The sequence below is a fragment of the Pogona vitticeps genome, chromosome 1 (assembly GCF_051106095.1).
Source record: "Pogona vitticeps strain Pit_001003342236 chromosome 1, PviZW2.1, whole genome shotgun sequence".
Classification (NCBI taxonomy): Eukaryota; Metazoa; Chordata; class Lepidosauria; order Squamata; family Agamidae; genus Pogona; species Pogona vitticeps.
Window position 1 is genome coordinate 113700020 of NC_135783.1, and position 18674 is coordinate 113718693.

Genomic DNA, 18674 nt, shown 5'->3' on the forward strand with positions numbered 1-18674 from the left:
CTTAAAAGTTTCCTATTCTGCCACCCACTACCCAGTTTCCGAGGCTCCCTCAGGATCTCCTTTGACCTGGAAAAGCTTTTGAGAGCCTCAGGATGGGGTAGCAGGGGAGGCTTTAATGCCCCCAAATGCCCAAAAATCGCTGCTAACAGTCTTGATATGGGATATGTAAATACCCTCCCTTTCTGATTTCAGGAAATATGGAGAGAATATGAGGAAAGAATCCTTTTAAGCATGCAGGCTCCTGATCGTTTAACCCTTTAAAGATCAGAAGTAGCATTCTGAACTGAGCTCAGATGTGAAAAAACAGCCAGTGCAGTCAAGGCAAGACTGGGATTATCTTTTGCCTGGCCTGCTCCTGACCACAGATAAGCTGGTGCAGCTGAAGCATCTAAAGGCCTTGAGAAGCAATTCAACCTAGAGTAGGCTTCATTCATCAGAACAGCCATGAAAACATGGTTTAATGAGGTGAATTTTTGCTCTAAAAAAGGAATACATCCAGTTTACCAGTCTAAAAGGGACTCCTTATTCTGTTATTACCTGAGAATGGAAAGTTCAAAAGCATCCTGCCTCAAGTTGCCTTCATCTGTCTTATGCTTCAAGGCTTCAAGTGAAAAAAATGATACCTAGACCACACTGGGATGATTGATTAGGCAGATTTGGGGATCTTATATAATGTGTGAACATTTTTTCCACATGTTTTATTAGATAGGACAGAAAATGGATTGAAATGCAAAATGGCTCATGCAGTGAACTGATTTGTTGTGAGGTAAAATGAATGAATCAATGGACCATTAAATCAATGAATGAATGAATTGCACATCCAGTACTCTTCACTAACAGAGCAAGGCAAATGTTGTACTTTTTACAAACCAGGAACCAAGCAAATATTTCCACCTCAACTGTCACATGAGGTCTTTTCAGAATCTCATGTATGTTAGATAGCCAGCTGGTCAAAGAACTAATAGGACCAGAACCAGAAAGGCATTCATTATCACTGCATTACCCAGTGCTTGGATCTTACATTCTGTTTTAACCTGGTGAGGTTTTCTGTAACTCTGGAGAGGATGGAAAAGGGTAGTGGGGATTTGGGATGCTCATAAATCTTGTCCCCATGCCCCTTCCCCCTCTGTTCAGTTCAGAACTTGCTGGGGTGGCTCCTGATCAGCCAAACATGCTTGCAGGCTCCAGAGGTTTGGCTTCTACCCATACAATTTTCTGTCCAGTCCATTTTCATATACAGACCAAAAAATAAAATATGAGAGCTACAAATATGCACTGATAACTGCATGTATCAGGCAAATGTGCCACACTTGAGATTGCCTGGTGCATAAAGGAAAGGGTACCAAGTTCCAAGCCCACCTGGCTTGGCTGCAAGGGAAGATTCAAAATGGTTGTGCTGTGTGGATATCTTGAAAGCTTTGGAGTGAAACAGCTTGTTTCAGCTGGTGAAGTCAGAAGAGAGCTCAACTCTCTACAGCTTGCACCATCTATGTAAAATTTAAATTAATATTGATAAACAATTTAAAAGGCTGCTTTGTCATGACATGTGTCATGCGGTATGTCTGCAGTTTACTGAACATCATTTTACATAACTTTGTCCAGACGTCAGCTGGCTGTGCACAATTTAGGCAATTGTACTGAAAAATGCTCCTTCACATTCCTTTTGTAACAGCCATTAGTGACGTAGACAACGATATCAAATCAATGGCAACAGACACTGCAACTGGACTTGGATTGGTGAGTAAATGGCCCTGCTTTTGTTCCACGAGGTAAGGGATACATCAAGAAAACAATGGAACAATTAATAACAAAAATAGAACTATGATTGTGAATATCAGTATCATCTTACAGTCACAGGCAGTTGCTGGTAATGCCATCTGTGATGAAAAGCACACCTTCTTTGTCTGTGGCCACATCATTTTGTGTGTTTCTATTTATTTATTTGCATTTGTTAATGCATGTATTGGTTGTGTATTTCCAAGCACTGTGACATCCCAAGTCCCTCCAGGTAGCTTCCGGATGTCACCCCCTCCCCACCCAAACCTTCTGTTTTATATTTTAATTTCCTGAATGACAATGTAAATCATTTTGATGCATGAGGACAGAGCTGGATGTATCGTTTATTCTGCTTTCAAACACTTGGAAAAGGAGAGAGAATCATAGCTCATTTTCCCCAATACCTCAGCCTCTCATGATTTTATGGCCCTGTTCCTCCCAGTAGCACTGCATCACCCTCATCCTAGCATACATAATGGAAATGGAGAGGGATTAAATATTGACAGCTGAAGTGGAACTTGCGTGATTTGTTGCATGGAAATAAGAATGTGTTCATGGCACAGGTTCTTTTTTGATCCTGTGAAAATGCCCCCTAGCATATTTAATATTGCTTCCATCCTTTCAAGAAACACCTTGGCTGAAATCCAGTTGCACTGCTCCATGTGCTCAATGGAGATGATATCATCATCAGCAAATTGCTGCTGATTAAAAGGAAGGTTCATGAACCCAAAAATCCACAAAAGACTTTTAAAGAGTACTAGTTCACGGCGGCTGCTGATATCACTGCTGCACACACAGCTGCTCAACAGGATTTCAGCGAAAGTATATGTGCATACATACCTATCCGTGTGTGTGTGTGCGCGCGCATGCATGCGTGTGCACGTGCATGTGCTGCCAGTGACCATGGTGGCTAGGAGATTATTGGTCTTGTACTCCAAAACAGCAATTTTTGCAAGCTCTGGAATGTATGAGTGGATAAGTACAGATATAGATGCAGACAATCTTCTTTGAAACTGTTCATGCCATGGCCAGCTTCTAATGCTACTTCACACATTTACAGGGAGGTTAGCCCTGAATTAAAGCAATAGGGAGTATAGAAAGCCAGAACAAATCAGGGCTCCCAATGCAGGTTTTGTTTTGGTTGCATAGGTATGTATAATCTTTTCAAGGTATGCTCATAAAGCTTCTTAGAAATATGCTTTTTCAAAAAATCATAACATGTGACATGGTCCTTTAGTTAGGCTGTGGTTGCGTACAATAGCAAACACATAGTCTTTTCAGGTTCCCTTCACTTCTGTCTTCTATTTCTCTTTCTGGTAGCCATCTGAGGGACCACTGGTTTATGGAAGCCCAGCAGCAGTTACAGAATCTATTAATGAGAATGAGGATACAAACTTGATTATAGATTACTCAATAGCCACAGTGCCTTTTAATGCCCTGGATAGCAGTGAGGTTCCTCCTCTCAGACCAGGTGATCCTGATTCACCTCTTCCCACAGATCAATCAGCCAGCAATGATTTAAGTCCAGAGTATTCTGAGATGTCAACTGAGCAGTCACTCACATCTGCAACATTTACTGCTGGTATCTTTCAGGAGGTTAGTGATCAGAAGAGTGAAGATGAGCGGATGCAAGATCAGATCGCTAGCATAGACTCACAGATCCTGCCTGGGCAAGGTAAGCTGCTAAGCACCTCACTGAACAGGAAAGACCCTGCTGTTGGTCCCAGTATCAAGGAGATCCAAAAAGCAAACACTGCCCATACATTTAAAATGTGCATTTCCTTTCAGTGATATGAACTGTCTTGTGCAAGAATAGGTAATACCTTAGGCATTGCCTATTTTTGTATTTATATTTTAATTCGTTTGGACCACATGGCTCCCCTTTATTTCAAACTCTCTCATGTTTTGCTTGAGGATTAACAGAATCTCTAAAGAAGATCATAGAAACCTTTGACCACTGCTTTGCAGTTTCTAGCACTCTAGTCTGGATATTCAACCTGTTTTCAGCAAACTCGGAAGTTTTAACATAGCATCAAAAACAAACACGGATCTGGGATTGTGGCTTGGTTTGAAAGATGAGGGATTTTCTTGTATAAGATTAATAAACAGTTTTAGTGAGGATGTCTGTGGAGGGAAATAAACATCTGGCTTTGGCTAGTTTTCTTGTATTCTTGTGGTTTAGGGACAAAAGGTTTCTTCCTTCAGTACTGGCTGTAGTTTGCAGAGGCCTTTGACATCCCAACCTATCCTCACCTTTACCTCCATCCCATTAGATGTGAAGCCGGGTTTGTGGACATCTTCCTAACTGAGTATTAAGAAAAATAGAGGTAGTACTGAGGTGGTATTCCCTAAACCCAAAACACATTATGTTGCACAATGGTTGGTTGATCTGCCCTGTTACATAACAGCACTGATGTTACCTGTCTGTCATGGGTTTGGAGGGAAAGTTCCATCCTATGGGGAGTGGAAGGCGGGACATCAGGAGGAGGGGCTGTACTGTATAAATATGTGATGCCTGTGTGGTGAAGGGAGATGCTGAGACAGACTGTGAGACACTGGGTTGGGACGAAGCAGCAGCTGGGGAAGAAGAAGCTGTTGTGGGAGTCTGTGTGTCTGACAGGGTACTACTGTGGGTCAGAGTACCACCCTGATAGGTTCAGGGGTCTGTTGGTTAGCCAGAACTGATGGGTTCAGGGTCTGTGCTTTAAGTTAAAGGTTCTAGGTGAACCAAACTGTATGCGTGTGTGTGTGAGAATAAGCCACGTTACTTTATTTTATTCACCTGATTGTTTTATTTACCCTGTTTGTATTTAAAATAAACCTTATTCTTTTATTGTTTAAAAATCCATCCCTGGTCTGTGTGACTTATTATAGGGAATGGTTGGTGGCAGCTTAGTAACTGTGTGATAGATCCCAGTAGGTCTGGGTTTGTCACATTGATTGGTGTCCAGCGTGTGGGATACGACTGGTCCAGTTGTCCAGCGGTCCAGCAAAGCCTTGGCAAGTGTGCCCAGAGCAAGGGGGGTCTAGTCAGGGACAGTCTGAGGCGCGTAGGTAATCTTCTAGGTGTACCTCACGGGGAGGTGCGCTAGTAGAAGAACGTGCCAACTGGGGAGACTTAGATTTAGGTGCTCTGAGGCAGCCTGATTTTGGCGGGAAAACGCTGAGGCAAAACTGCGTAGCAACAGCGAGCTAGCTTGCCAGCTGAGAGGCCCAGCAGAGGGGGGTAGGCTCTGACTCGATACTGTTGCGATTTAAGTGCTGAAGAACAGCAGCAATCTCTAGGGAGAGCTGGTTCTGAGGCAAGAAGGAAAAAAAAGTGGTCGTTTTATTCTGAGGCTTGACTTTTAAAGCAGCCTGTTCTGAGGGGGGGTTATGCCCTTGACTCGAAGCCAAGTAGCAGAAATGAGTGAAGTGAAAGACCCCCAGATTGACCAAGGTTCTGAGGATGAATTTGGCTCAGTGCAGGGTGACAGCACAGGAGAACAGAACCCAGAGCTCAGAAAATTGCTCATAGCCCAACAGCATGAATTGAGGATGAGGCAATTGGAAAAAGAAGAAAGATTAGAGAGAGAGAGAATGGAAATGGAGAGGGAATTGCAGAGGGAGAAAATGGCGTTTGAATTAAAAAAACTGGAACTGATGAACCAGAACAATAATAATAATAGGGATTCTGAGGGAGGCCAATTGTCTAAGGCTGACCTGAAGAAATTCCCTGTGTACCACAAGGGAGATTGCCCTGAGGTGTTCTTTTCCTTAGTGGAAAGAGCGTTTGTGGACTTCTCAGTGAGGGAAACTGAGAAGATGACCATCATGCGATCTTTAATCAGTGGTAGCCTGGCTGAGGTTTATGCCGAGATGCCTGAGGAATTGATGAAAGATTTTGCAGAGTTTAAAAAACTGGTGTTTGCCAGACATGGGATAAATGCAGAGCAGCTGAGACAAAGATTCAGGTCCCTCACCAAAAAGCCAGAACAGACTTTTACCCAAGTGGGGGCCCAATTGGTGAGGCTGCTTGAGAAATGGCTATCGCAGGAGGGAATAGAGACCTATGAGCAGCTTAAAGACTTGATAGCCCTGGAACAGTTCTATTCAGTCCTGCAGGGGGAATTGAAATTCCAGGTGAGGGAAAGGAAACCGAAATCTGTGGCAGCAGCCGCAGAGATCGCAGATTTTATCTCCCAAATAAGAAAGCCCTTGGGTGAGGGGAAATCTGTAGGTAAACTCAAAGAAACCTACAGCAAGTACTCTCAGGGACCAGGGAAAAGCCAGCAAGGGGGAGGGGCCCATGGTGAAGGGAAGCCCTCAGACATGAAACCAAGACCTCAGATTTTGGAGGGAAAACCAAAACAAGATGAGAGAGAATCAAAATATACCAGAAAATGCTATTTCTGTCAGGGAAAGGGTCATCTAATCTCAGAGTGTGAGAAATTAAAGCAGCTAAAAGGAATGGTGCCTCAGAATTCTAGTGGGACCAAGCCAAAAGCTGTGTTCTGTGTCCAGAAAGAGCAAAGCTCATTGTCACAGAGGGAGCCTGTTGCCATGACTACTCAGTCTGGAACAGCTACCTCTGCTGATCAGGCTGAGGAAAATGGTCCTCTTCTGGAGGTAAAGCGCTGCTTGCTGATAAAAACAGATTCTCAGTTGTTTGAGACAGCAGGGGTGGACGTAGGAGTACTTGACCGTCAGTATAGGGGGCTGCGGGACACTTGTTCCCAGATAACCCTGTGCCATCCAGATATTATTCCTAGGGAGTTTATAATCCCAAATGAGAGCATGAAGGTGGCAGGGATTGAGGGGCAGATAATCTCTCTGCCAGTAGCAGAGGTACCTGTCAACTTTCAAGGCTGGAGGGGAGATTGGCGGATAGCGATTTCATCGACTCTGCCAGCAGCCGTGCTCGTGGGAAATGACCTGGCTGAACATGTGAAACGGGTGCTAGTGATTACACGCTCACAAGCCACCACAGGGACAGTTCAGGGGGGTAATGATGAGCCAGAGACGGAAGCAGAGGGGAGTTCAGAAGCTGTGGTGGAAACCTTAACCACAGACAGCAGATTTGGACAGGAGCAAAAGGCAGACGCCACTCTCCAAAAGTGTTTTGAACAGGTGACTGACGCCCAGCTAACATCTGAAACCCCAGTGAGATTTCTGGAGAAAAAGGGGATTTTATATAGAGAAACCCTGAGGAATATCTCAAAAGGGGGAGATGGGATCAGAAGTCAGCTGGGGGTACCTGAAAAGAATCGCCCCATGATCTTACAGAGGGGTCACTCTGACATGTTGGCTGCACACTTAGGGGTGAAAGGGCCCCTTGATTTGATAAAACAAAATTGGGAGCAGATCACCCAGGATGACCCACAAGACGTTGTGACTTACATAGACACCTTGATGAATGACCTAAAGCGAAATCTAGAGCTGGCAGCAGAAAACCTGCAAGCGCAGAAGGTCAAACAGAAAACATGGTATGACCGCAAAGCTAGAGAGAGGCACTTTGACCCAGGGGAGGAAGTGCTCTGGCTTAGGCCCTGCAGAGAGAATAAGCTGCAGCTCAAATGGGCAGGACCATATAGGGTCATTTCCAAGATGTCAGATCTGAACTACCTAATAGAGCAGGAGGAGAACCAAGCAAGGAGGGTGGTTCATGTGAATGCCCTAAAACCCTACTACAGAGGGGAACAGAGGGTTCTATTTGCTATAAAAGCAGCTGAGAGTGAGGAAGCTGAATTACCCTTCTGGGAGGGTAGAGGGGAAGTAAAATACAACCCAGAGGAGGTAAAGATCAGTCCTGCACTCACCCAAGACCAGCAGCAAGAACTAAAAATGCTGCTTAGCAAATATCAACAGGTGTTTTCCAACAAGCCGGGGATAGTGAAGGGAGTGATGCATCGGATCCACACAGGGGATGCACCCCCGCAGGCAGTATCCCCATACCGAGTAACGGGACCCTATAAGGACAAGGTGCGGAAGGAGTTGGACGAGATGCTGAGGGAGAACATAATCGTCCCCTCTTCTAGTCCTTGGTCCTCTCCGATAGTCCTTGTGGACAAGCCTGATGGGAGCATTAGGTTTTGTGTTGATTACAGGAAATTAAACCGTGTAACCACTCCTGATGCCTACCCAATGCCCAGGCTAGACAACCTGATTGAAACCATAGGGGGTTGTCGGTTCATCTCATCATTGGACCTGGTAAAGGGATATTGGCAATTAAGAATTGATCCCAGGGATCAAGAAAAAACTGCCTTTTGCAGCCCTTTTGGTCTCTATGAGTTTCGAGTCCTGAGCTTTGGTCTCAGAAATGCACCAGCCACATTCCAAAGGCTGATGGACCAGACCTTGGCAGGGCTCAGTGACTTTACAGTGGCCTACATTGATGACATAGGGATCTTCAGTAATACCTGGGAAGATCACCTGATACACCTGGAGTTAGTGCTGCAGAGGTTAAGTGCAGCAGGGCTAACAGTAAAGGCCAGCAAGTGTCAGCTGGGTAGCCCAGAAATAAAATACTTGGGTCACATGGTAGGGGGAGGAATGATAAAACCCCTGGAGGCCAAAATAGAAGCTGTTCGTGATTGGCCTAGACCCAACACCAAGAAAAAAGTCAAATCATTTCTTGGGTTGGTGGGCTACTACAGAAAGTTCATCCCGAGGTTTAGCGAGATTGCGGCTCCGCTGACCGATCTGACGAGGAAGACGGCTGATGACCGCATCCCGTGGACCAGCGACTGTGAGGCGGCGTTCCAGAGGTTGAAGGAGGCGTTAATCAACTATCCAGTCCTGCGTGCTCCAGACTTCGACCGGGAGTTCATCATCTACACCGATGCGTCTAACAGCGGGGTAGGAGCAGTTCTGTGCCAGGAGGATGAGAATGGTGACCAGCATCCAGTGTCCTACCTGAGTAGGAAACTTCAAAAAGGTGAGAGACATTTGGCAACCGTGGAGAAGGAGTGTTTGGCCATAGTCTACGCGATCCAGAAGGCCAAGCCTTACATCTGGGGAAGACATTTTATTCTGTGTACTGACCATTCACCATTGCAATGGTTAAAGACAATGAAAACCCACAATAGCAAACTTATGAGGTGGGCTTTAAACCTACAGGACTATAACTTTGAAGTGAAGGTGGTCAGAGGGTCAGTGAACTGTGTTGCTGACGCCTTATCAAGAAGACCTGAAGAATGAAGACGGCGAAAGAAACATGGACTATATGTATATAATGAAAACAAAAAGTTAAAATGTACCTGGTTTTAAATTGGTTTGTATTAATAAAGGTAAATTGGTGTAATGTATATGGTAAATGTTTAAATGCCTATTTGAAATGTTTAACTTAGAATGTAAGTAGGTATAATATGGTAGGTATAATTGGTGTTGTGTGTTTTATACAGGTTGTTTTTTGGGAAAAAGCACCTTAGCTTTCCCCCTACAAAACAACTTATAAAGAGGGGAGGTGTTACATAACAGCACTGATGTTACCTGTCTGTCATGGGTTTGGAGGGAAAGTTCCATCCTATGGGGAGTGGAAGGCGGGACATCAGGAGGAGGGGCTGTACTGTATAAATATGTGATGCCTGTGTGGTGAAGGGAGATGCTGAGACAGACTGTGAGACACTGGGTTGGGACGAAGCAGCAGCTGGGGAAGAAGAAGCTGTTGTGGGAGTCTGTGTGTCTGACAGGGTACTACTGTGGGTCAGAGTACCACCCTGATAGGTTCAGGGGTCTGTTGGTTAGCCAGAACTGATGGGTTCAGGGTCTGTGCTTTAAGTTAAAGGTTCTAGGTGAACCAAACTGTATGCGTGTGTGTGTGAGAATAAGCCACGTTACTTTATTTTATTCACCTGATTGTTTTATTTACCCTGTTTGTATTTAAAATAAACCTTATTCTTTTATTGTTTAAAAATCCATCCCTGGTCTGTGTGACTTATTATAGGGAATGGTTGGTGGCAGCTTAGTAACTGTGTGATAGATCCCAGTAGGTCTGGGTTTGTCACATGCCCATCTTTGGATCATGCTGCAAAGAAAGGGTTACACAGAGAAAGTTTGATTTGGGGCTACAGAGGTACATGACCATTTTTGTCTTGGCTCTCAGCTACTGTCAAACCCTGAGGGTAGACTGTTTATCTTTAAGAGCACTTCTCTCTTGCCTTGCCTAACAGAAAAGATATCAGTGTATGTAATATTTTTCTTCTATATTATCCGTGACACTAGTGGTTAATCTGGAACAATGGGCCTAGAGTACACTGTGCTTTAAGACTTTAGAAGACTCAGCAGTGCCAGGCTTCCTGTGGGCATCACAATGTGCATCTGCGTGGAGAGAGCACCCTCCTCACTCCCATCCTGTCCTCAACTATCTCAGAGCAGGTGGGCTATTTTTGTGGAAGTAAAAAATGTACCAGTGTGAGGACATACATGCCATGTACATTCATAAAAGGAGGAAATGTAGCGATGTAGATGAAAAGTATTTTGCTAGAAGTATGAAAAGTATCAATGCACCGACAACCCACGCAGAAAAAGAATCAGATTGTATATTAAGAGCCTTTCCTTGGCCAGAAAACTCAAGAAAAGCATGATCCTTACAGAGTAAGGTTCTCATGAGCAAGGTGGAAAATCTGGCGCTCCTGGGTGCTAACAGCTCTTCGTGCAGGAGCAAGTGAGCCCAGGGTCCATTTTTGAGCTTGTGGCAAATATTCAGACATATAGCGATGATACGGAAATGACCTGCTCTTGGGACTCCTTCCACTGACAGCAAAAAGAAACAGCTGTTCCCAGTCTGACTCCCAGTCATTACCTCCATTTCCCTTATCTGGCTTTCCAGGATAGTCTCTGGATGTCTGGTGATAGGGTTCTGTGAAACTCCCTCCATGCCCTGGCAAATGTTTCCCCATCTGAAACAAATGATAAGGGACACTTCATGCTACATCCTTGTCCATTTTGTACCTTGGAAAATAAGGAATGGATCTGTCAGAAAGTTTACATTGTAGGTGTGCAGACTCTGTACAATAATAGCCTCTCTTCTATATGCGTGACACAGACCACACTTGGTATCCATGTTGTCCTGAGTAATATAAATTCCAAGGCCAGTATGTAGTTTCATTTACTGCATGTGGAACAGCAACTGGGCAAAGAGTTTTCTGCATTTTCTAGGATGACTGTCATTCACCTGGTTGTTCACATGGATCACACAAGGCACATCAAATCACACCCTGGCCTGTGTTTACGGCTGTCTCACTAAATGAAATGTCTGGCCTTGTAACCAGTGTAAAGACTGAAACTCTGCAGTTGAAATGCTGGAGTGTGTCATGCATTTTCACTCTTCTCGCAGTAACTCTTGTCGTGACTCATCTAGAATCCTTGCTTTTTATTATTCTTTTTTTTAAATTCATTGTTTTGTATGACATTTTGAAACAAAAGAAATCTGCATTTCTGGCCAACTCCGTGGGCTGCATATCCTACAGATAAGAAGCACACTTCTGCATATAAACTGATACTTACTTGAAAACAAAGGATTGTGTAAGCAATGGATTCCATCGTTCATAATTTGATTGTCAAGAACACCCAGCCCAGTTTATTCATGCAGGGGGGCCCTATCTTTTAACACTCTCAGAATGTTGTACCAATCAAAACAAATACAATTCCTTTTTAACAACATGGACATTCCCTGCAGATAAACACATCTTTCATCTCTGTCTCATTAGTGTGTAGACATAGTCGCAAATCCGCTTCATGTTCCAGATTGCTGGATTTTAGACGTTTCTTTGTTTTTTTGGCAGACTGACAGACTCTAATGCTGTTGGCTATTTAACCAAAGAAGCAGAAGAGGGTTATTTGTTTCTAGCATAAATGGGAACACGTATTGTGTCGAAGAGCTTCCTTTCCATTTATCCTGATCTGTTTTGAATGTGGCTTGATTTGGAGTCATTTTACCATAAACGGATAGGAAGCTGCTATTAGCAGCAGGTTCCAAAGGTGATGTCCTTTTTTCCCCTTCCAATCCTTCATCTCTGCACCAAGGCTTTGCATAGGGTTGAATACCAGCATTCTCAGTTTATAAACCTTTACCCCTCCTAGGCCTTGTTCCTGGGTCCCAGAAATCCAAGACTAGTCCTACCTCAGATTTGCTACTCCTGCCTAGAACTTCTCCAGCAAAGACAATCACAGAATGGTGTGCTATAGGGAGGAATGCGACTAATGCTATAAATTTATTTAAGCCCTTCATACCAAATTCACTTTAACATCCATGTATGTTTATCAGTGCTTACAGGTGTGATAGATAATACTATATGTAGAAATATGTATACTCTGTGGCTGAAATTCTGTTGCTTAGTTAAAGCGAATTACCAAATGTTGAGAAATCTCTGTGGACATTATCTGTTGCATACTGAGTCATACAATTTTGTGTGCAGTGGATAATGAGTACTATACAGAGATTTCTTCACTTACAAACAAATGTGTCTATAAATGGCTCTGTCCACATAACTACTACACAAGAGTATTTCAGACTCTGACTTTTAGTAAGTCCCAAACTAACTCATGACAATTGAACTCATTTACTGTTTGCTTTGTTATCTCAAGAGGTAAATGAAACTAAGGTCAAAATCATCCATACTATGTGAAAAAAGACAATGAAGAAAGAGGGACAAAAATAAATTCATTTGAAATGTTGTATTTGAGGAGAACCTTACAGATACTGCAGATAGCCAGAAAAGCAGAAAAGTAGGTGCTCAATAAAATCAAACCTGAACTCTCACTAGAACAAAAATGGGTAAACCAAGGGTCATCAGTGGCCCAAACGGATGTTTATGATGAACAGAAATTGTCAGTTTAAGGAGGAACAATATTCTTCATTGTTTTTAACACAATACACAACTAATGAGTCTTCCAGCTTAGAAATTTCTGCACACAATATTGCCTACTACACAAGTTTCTACATGCAGTTTTTCCTCAAGCAGTGTTCTTCACGTATTTTTTGCTAGCAATATTTATGCACACTTTCCCCTAATATATGCATTTCTCCACTTAAAATTGCATAATTGTGTCACAGAATTCTGAACTGAAATAATAAACGTGAATTGCATTCCAGTTGGCATATTTATTCAGGACGTGCAAATGTGGTACGTTTTTATTCCGATGTGAATAAAACAAACATTCCTAAAGATTCCTGAATTGCTAGTTTCTTATCTAGCTTACATTCCATCGTTGGTTATGCAGATGTGGCCATAAAAGGAGAATTTCACACTGGACCCAGCCAGTGGCACCCTCCACAATGAAGCACTTCAGTGCTTAAGTTTCTATTGGATTAAAATACATCCAGAGCAGAAATGTGGAAGGAATTTCGCCTGAAACCCAAGAGATTTGAAAAGCTCTTGTGGACATGCAAGCTGTGCCAGGTAAGAACTTTTATATTATTTTTTCATGGCCTTTTAGAAATCTTTTTGATCATAAGCTGACAAAGTTACTATTAATATTTTCTTCAGGAGTCCTGAGTATCACTCTATGTCTTCCAATGTCATTTCCTGCTACTGGAGTCTTAAGAAAGCTTGACATGAACACAGTGCTTTGAAGACTGAAAGAAGTAAGTCTAACGACGTGCATTTTAAAAGAATTGCATCAAATGTTGGTGAATATGAGGCTTGGGATCAGATTGGTAGATACTGGTCTTTTATATAGGCTGTTCCCATGACAACATTTGTATGTTGTTTAGAATGTTTTTCAGCTCTAATAGATGAAATACTGAAAGCACTATTAGATTATACGTACTGTGGGGATTTGGTGGAAACAGTTACAAGCTGTTTTAGATATTAGATATTACTGGGATAAAGCTACTGACATTGATGTTCAGTCAGCTTATGCTTCTGTGTTCAGACATCCACATTTTCATCAGGATGTTAAAATATGAAAACTTTGCTCTGTACAAAGGAAGTCTATTTTTTTTTACCTCTGGTCAAAAAGCTTTAAAAATATGTTAATACAAAGTAAATAGTTTAGGGAAGAACTGAATAAAGTCTGTCAATAAAACCTTGCTGTAATCGAAAACAATTGACAAAAGGAAAAAATTTTGTCTACTCTGAAAATGCAACTGATAGATCACATCATTTTTACACTCAAAAAGGTATATAATTCTCCTATCCTGTATTGTTCCCTCTTTCTCTCTATCTCTCAGAAACAAAGTTATTTCCACTCCCTTGACAACACACATGTACAGTATGTAACAATATATTTGTACTCACCTTTTTGATGCACTTGCTATTTTATTTTAACTATTGGTACTCGGTTTTTCTCTCTTATTAATGCAAAGTTGGGCTATCTCTAGAGCAATGTCAGTGGAGGTGGGCTATTGCTCCAAAGCTGTGCTCCCAAGAAGGAATGGCAAGTGAAAAAAAAAGGGAGCGTCCAAATGTTTAATTAGCTAAATTTCATTTTTGCTTTTTTCTTTAAAACTGTATTCATGTTTAAAATTATATTACACAAGGTTATATTTCAGCACTGCAATGAAATTAAAAAATGTTAAAATTGCTGCAGTATGTAAAAACTATATGTAACATAGAAGAACAAGTGAATACATGAAAATGTGTAGGTGATACATTCATTTTTTTTAAAAAAAAGTATGTGTTGTGTGTAGATCTGATCACTAAAAGATTTCATTCTATCAAACTTTTAATAATTATTTTTCAATTATTAATTATTTCTTCCATAAAAAATATTTTGCTAAGTACACAATTCCCAGTCTCAAACATAGCAGTACACACTAATTAATAAATGAGTTTTGAAGTTTAAAACTTTATTTTTAATTCATAAAAATGTATGAACGTTTCATTCTTTGAAAGTCAAGTTTATTCCTTTAAGCTAGTTCATTAAATATTCATGCCTGTTCATTCATTCATATCTACCTTTATTTAACTATTTATTTAGATTTATTGAGGGGGACGTGGTGGCGCTGCGGGCTAAACTGCAAAAGCCTTTGTGTGCTGCAGGGTCAGAAGACCAGCAGTCATAAGATCGAATCCACGTGACAGATAGAGTTCCCGTCGCTTTGTCCCAGCTCCTCGCCAACCTAGCAGTTCAAAAGCATGTAAATGCAAGTAGATAAATAGGTACCACCTCGGTGGGAAGGTAGACAGTGTTCCGTGTATAGCCGCACTGGCCACATGACAATGGAAACTGTCTTCGGACAAACGCTGGCTCTATGGCTTGAAAAACGGGATGGGCACCACCTCCTAGAGTCGAACACAACTGACTAAAATGTCAAGGGGAACCTTTACCTTAGATTTATTAAGACGACGGATGTAATGAGGACACTCACACATCTGCTACCAAGCTTAACCACAGTGGCCAGAATCTGTTAGTTACACAGCATCAATGGCTGCTAGTTAATAAGACATCACTTGTACTCATCATCATATGTGAATTGTATGTGTTGGGATACAACCAAGGATGCAAGCAACAACCTGCTAACAAGCATTAATTCACCACAGTTGTTTATGCCTTTGCACTTAAGCTGGTGTAACTCACCAATAGGATTCTGGTCTTTAAAAAAGAGTTCCCACTGAAACACTTAAATAACAAATAGGATTACAATAAACAATCAAGGTTTGAAACAAAAGATTGCTAAGAAAACACCTTGGGAAAAGGTGGCCAATTAAGTTTTTTCTGCTTAAATTAACATACAGTGGGCCCTCTACTTACAAACTTAATCCGTTCCGGAAGGAAGTTTGTAAGTCGAAAAGTTTGTAAGTCAAGTCAGCATTTCCCATAGGAATGCACTGAAAACCATTTAATCCGTTCCAGCTGTTTTCGGTTCTTAAGTCGAGCAGCTGTTTGTAACTCAAATCATTAGTTCCCATAGGAACTAATGCAAAGCCGGTTAATCCGTTCCTACCACTAGGGGCAGAATTTTTTTCTTTTTTTCCTTTTAACCTAAGATGACTTAGGTTTTAAAAAAAGGAAAGAAAAGACGGAGGGAAGGAGGGAACAGACACCTTTTCAACAGAACACTTTGAAAAGCACATTTTCAGCCAAGACAAGCACCTTTTGGGGGGAAAAGGGACAGCAAATGAGAGAGGGAACAAGCACCTTTCAGACAACAGAACACCTTGAAAAACACTCCTCAGCACAAAGAGAGAAATGGCTCTGAACTCCATTTTTACCCTGCTTGCAAGCAAGCTTTCTTCCCAACAGAATTCCTCAGCACAAAGAGAGACATGGCTGGCTTGCTTCCAGCAAGTTTCTGGCAAGCATGCAGCCATTTTAAAACTGTAAAATCTACCCAGCAAGACCCATGCCTCCATTGCAAAAATGCCCACATTTTAACCAGACAAATTCAGAACACACACACACAGAGAGAGAGACACACAGCAAGGAAAGATTCCAGCAAGCATGCAGCCATTTTAAAACTGTAAAATCAAGACCCATCAGAACTCAGAAATCCCCCGACCTAGCCCTACCCCCCACCAAATAGCTGCAAAAAAAAACCCTGTACAGTAAAGTAAAACATAGTGTATTCACCCAGAACAGGCAGTCTCTCTGCTTAAAAAAAGAATGTCAAAAATAAAAAATCCAAAAATCCAATTTTTTTAAAAAGCCCCAAAAATTAGAATACTGTACTGTATTGTCTGTACAGCACTGTACCAGTACCAGGCAGTACCAGGCAGTCTGAAGACTGTCTCTCTATCCACTCTGTAAATGCTGGGAAGAGCGAGGAAGAAGACAACCTCCCTCTTCGCTGGCCAACGGTTAACTGAAAGTTCAAATTTTGCTCTTTCCCTGCCTCCCTCACTGGGTTTTTTGTTGTTGTTCATAACTCGAACCACAGGTTCGTAAGTAGAGCCCACTGTTTCTATGGATCGGGTTCGTAACTCGGACACATATTCGTAAGTAGGGCCTGCTGTTTTCTATGAGATTGGGTTCGTAACTTGAAATGTTCATAACTAGGGCCGTTCGCAAGTAGAGGGCCCAGTAGAAGGATTGCTTACTGCCTCACTGAAGTTCCTCTTTTGATTTAGTAGTTTGCCACTTCAGTTGTTTGAATTTTAGTGAGGAACTGTCAGAATTAAGCTAAGATAAAACAAAGCTGGCATTAGTTTGGGGACAGTGAAAGATACAAAGGAGAGCTTGGGATGGTAGGAAGAGAAAGAGAAAGAAGGGGATGGCCATGTCCACTGACTGCACCCACAGGTTTCAGCCCCTATCGTTCCTAGATTACCAGTGAGACAATGTGCCTCTCAACAGAAGAAAATAGGAATATTCTAGGAGGAGTGAGGAATTTACAGTCTTTCAGATGTGGGTGCTCTGTAGCTGTCATCAGCTGTAGCCATCACACAAAATGGCAAGGGATGATGGACATTCTATTTGACAACTTCTGGAATGACACAATTTCTTCATTCTTGTAGTAACATACTGCTGTCCAATCTATGAAGGAATTCAAAGGAAGCAATTGGAGGTGCGAAACAGGCTCCTTCGCAGCCAGACAACTTTAAATGTTATCCCATAAATTTACATTAAAAGGTGCTCCAAGCCGAGCAAGACGTGTCATTGGCTGATCTGCCTTGGTACTTTGAAAAGTACACAAACACTATAAGTCTAGGTAACTGAAGACAAACAGGCACTCAAATATAACCAGCATGGTTGGTGCTGTTTTTCACTTTCTAATTCTCTGTTTGCTTTGTTCTTCTTTTTTAGGAATCATTCATGGCTTATTATATGAAGCTCGCAAGTGATTCGTGCTTGTTTGGTCCTTGTTACTGCCCAGTCTAATAAACACTAGTACCATAGAGCTGTGTTTCTGAGTATTAAATTAGCCTGTGAAAGACATAAGACATAAGACATAAGAAATTTATTTGTCATTGCACTCACAAGTGGGTGCAACGAAATGAGGTGCTCTTCCCCAAGGTAAAACTGGACAACACCACTACAAAAAAAAAAGTTAAAAATATACACAACACTCACCATACAAATATAAATACCCCGTTTCTCCCAGCAATTAAAATTCCACCAAAAACTTATGACCCCGCATTTAAACTCAATACTGCACTTGGGTAAAAGCTGTTCTTGAATCTGCTTGTCCTTGCTTTCAATACCCTAAATCTCCTTCCCGATGGTAATAGTTCAAAGAGCTGATGTCCCGGATGAGAGGAGTCTTTCAGTATGTTAGATATATTCCTCTTACATCTGTTCTTATACAATTCTTCCAAAGAGAGGAGTGAACAGCCAATGATGTTTTGGACCGTCCTAATCACCCTTTGAATTGCCTTTTTCTCTGCCACTGTGCAGCTCGTGAACCATACACAGAGACAGTAGGATAATATGCTCTCAATCGAACTCCGATAGAAGGTGGTTAACAGACTCTCAGTCAATTGCTGCTTTCTAAGAGTCCTTAGGAAATACAACCGTTGTTGCGCCTTCCTGATTAACGCAGCGGTGTTTGCACTCCAATTCAGGTCATTTGTTATGATGGTCCCAAGAAACTTACATTCAACCACCTGTTCCACACAAACTCCATCTATATACAGTGGCTGAATGTCTGCTCTTTTTTTCCTATAGTCCACTATAAATTCCTTGGTTTTTTGGATGTTAAATAGAAGATTGTTTTTTTTGCACCAGTGGGATAGCTGTAATACCTTGTCCCGATACGCAGACTCATCATCCCCAGAGATAAGTCCTACTAGTGTAGTGTCGTCTGCAAATTTGATAATTCTATTACTGGGATGGTTATTGGTGCAATCCGATGAATAAATGGAGAACAGTAGTGGACTAAGGACACAACCTTGTGGAGTGCCAGTGCTGAGTATCTTGTCAGTAGAGATGTAATCATTCAATTTAACCCTTTGTGGACGATTTGTTAAAAAATCCAAAATCCACAGACAGATAGAATCTGGAAAATCTAGGTCTTTCAGTTTGACTATTAATCT

General features: G+C 41.9%; 1 protein-coding gene and 1 long non-coding RNA gene across 9 annotated transcripts in view; both read left to right on the forward strand.

The window, feature by feature from the left end:
- IMPG1 (interphotoreceptor matrix proteoglycan 1) overlaps window positions 1-18674 on the forward strand; it is a 103463-nt gene that overhangs the window by 58360 nt on the left and 26429 nt on the right. For all 8 annotated transcript variants that reach the window (XM_078385679.1, XM_072999516.2, XM_072999534.2 and 5 more), the window contains exons 11-12: window positions 1673-1737; window positions 3370-3451. In XM_078385679.1, the coding sequence (XP_078241805.1) occupies window positions 1673-1737; window positions 3370-3451 (147 nt within the window). The remainder of the gene's footprint in view (window positions 1-1672; window positions 1738-3369; window positions 3452-18674) is intronic.
- On the forward strand, window positions 13003-17537 carry LOC110075011 (uncharacterized). Its single transcript, XR_002299901.3, has 3 exons — window positions 13003-13157; window positions 13245-13342; window positions 17446-17537. It is a non-coding gene; the product is annotated as an uncharacterized LOC110075011 (long non-coding RNA).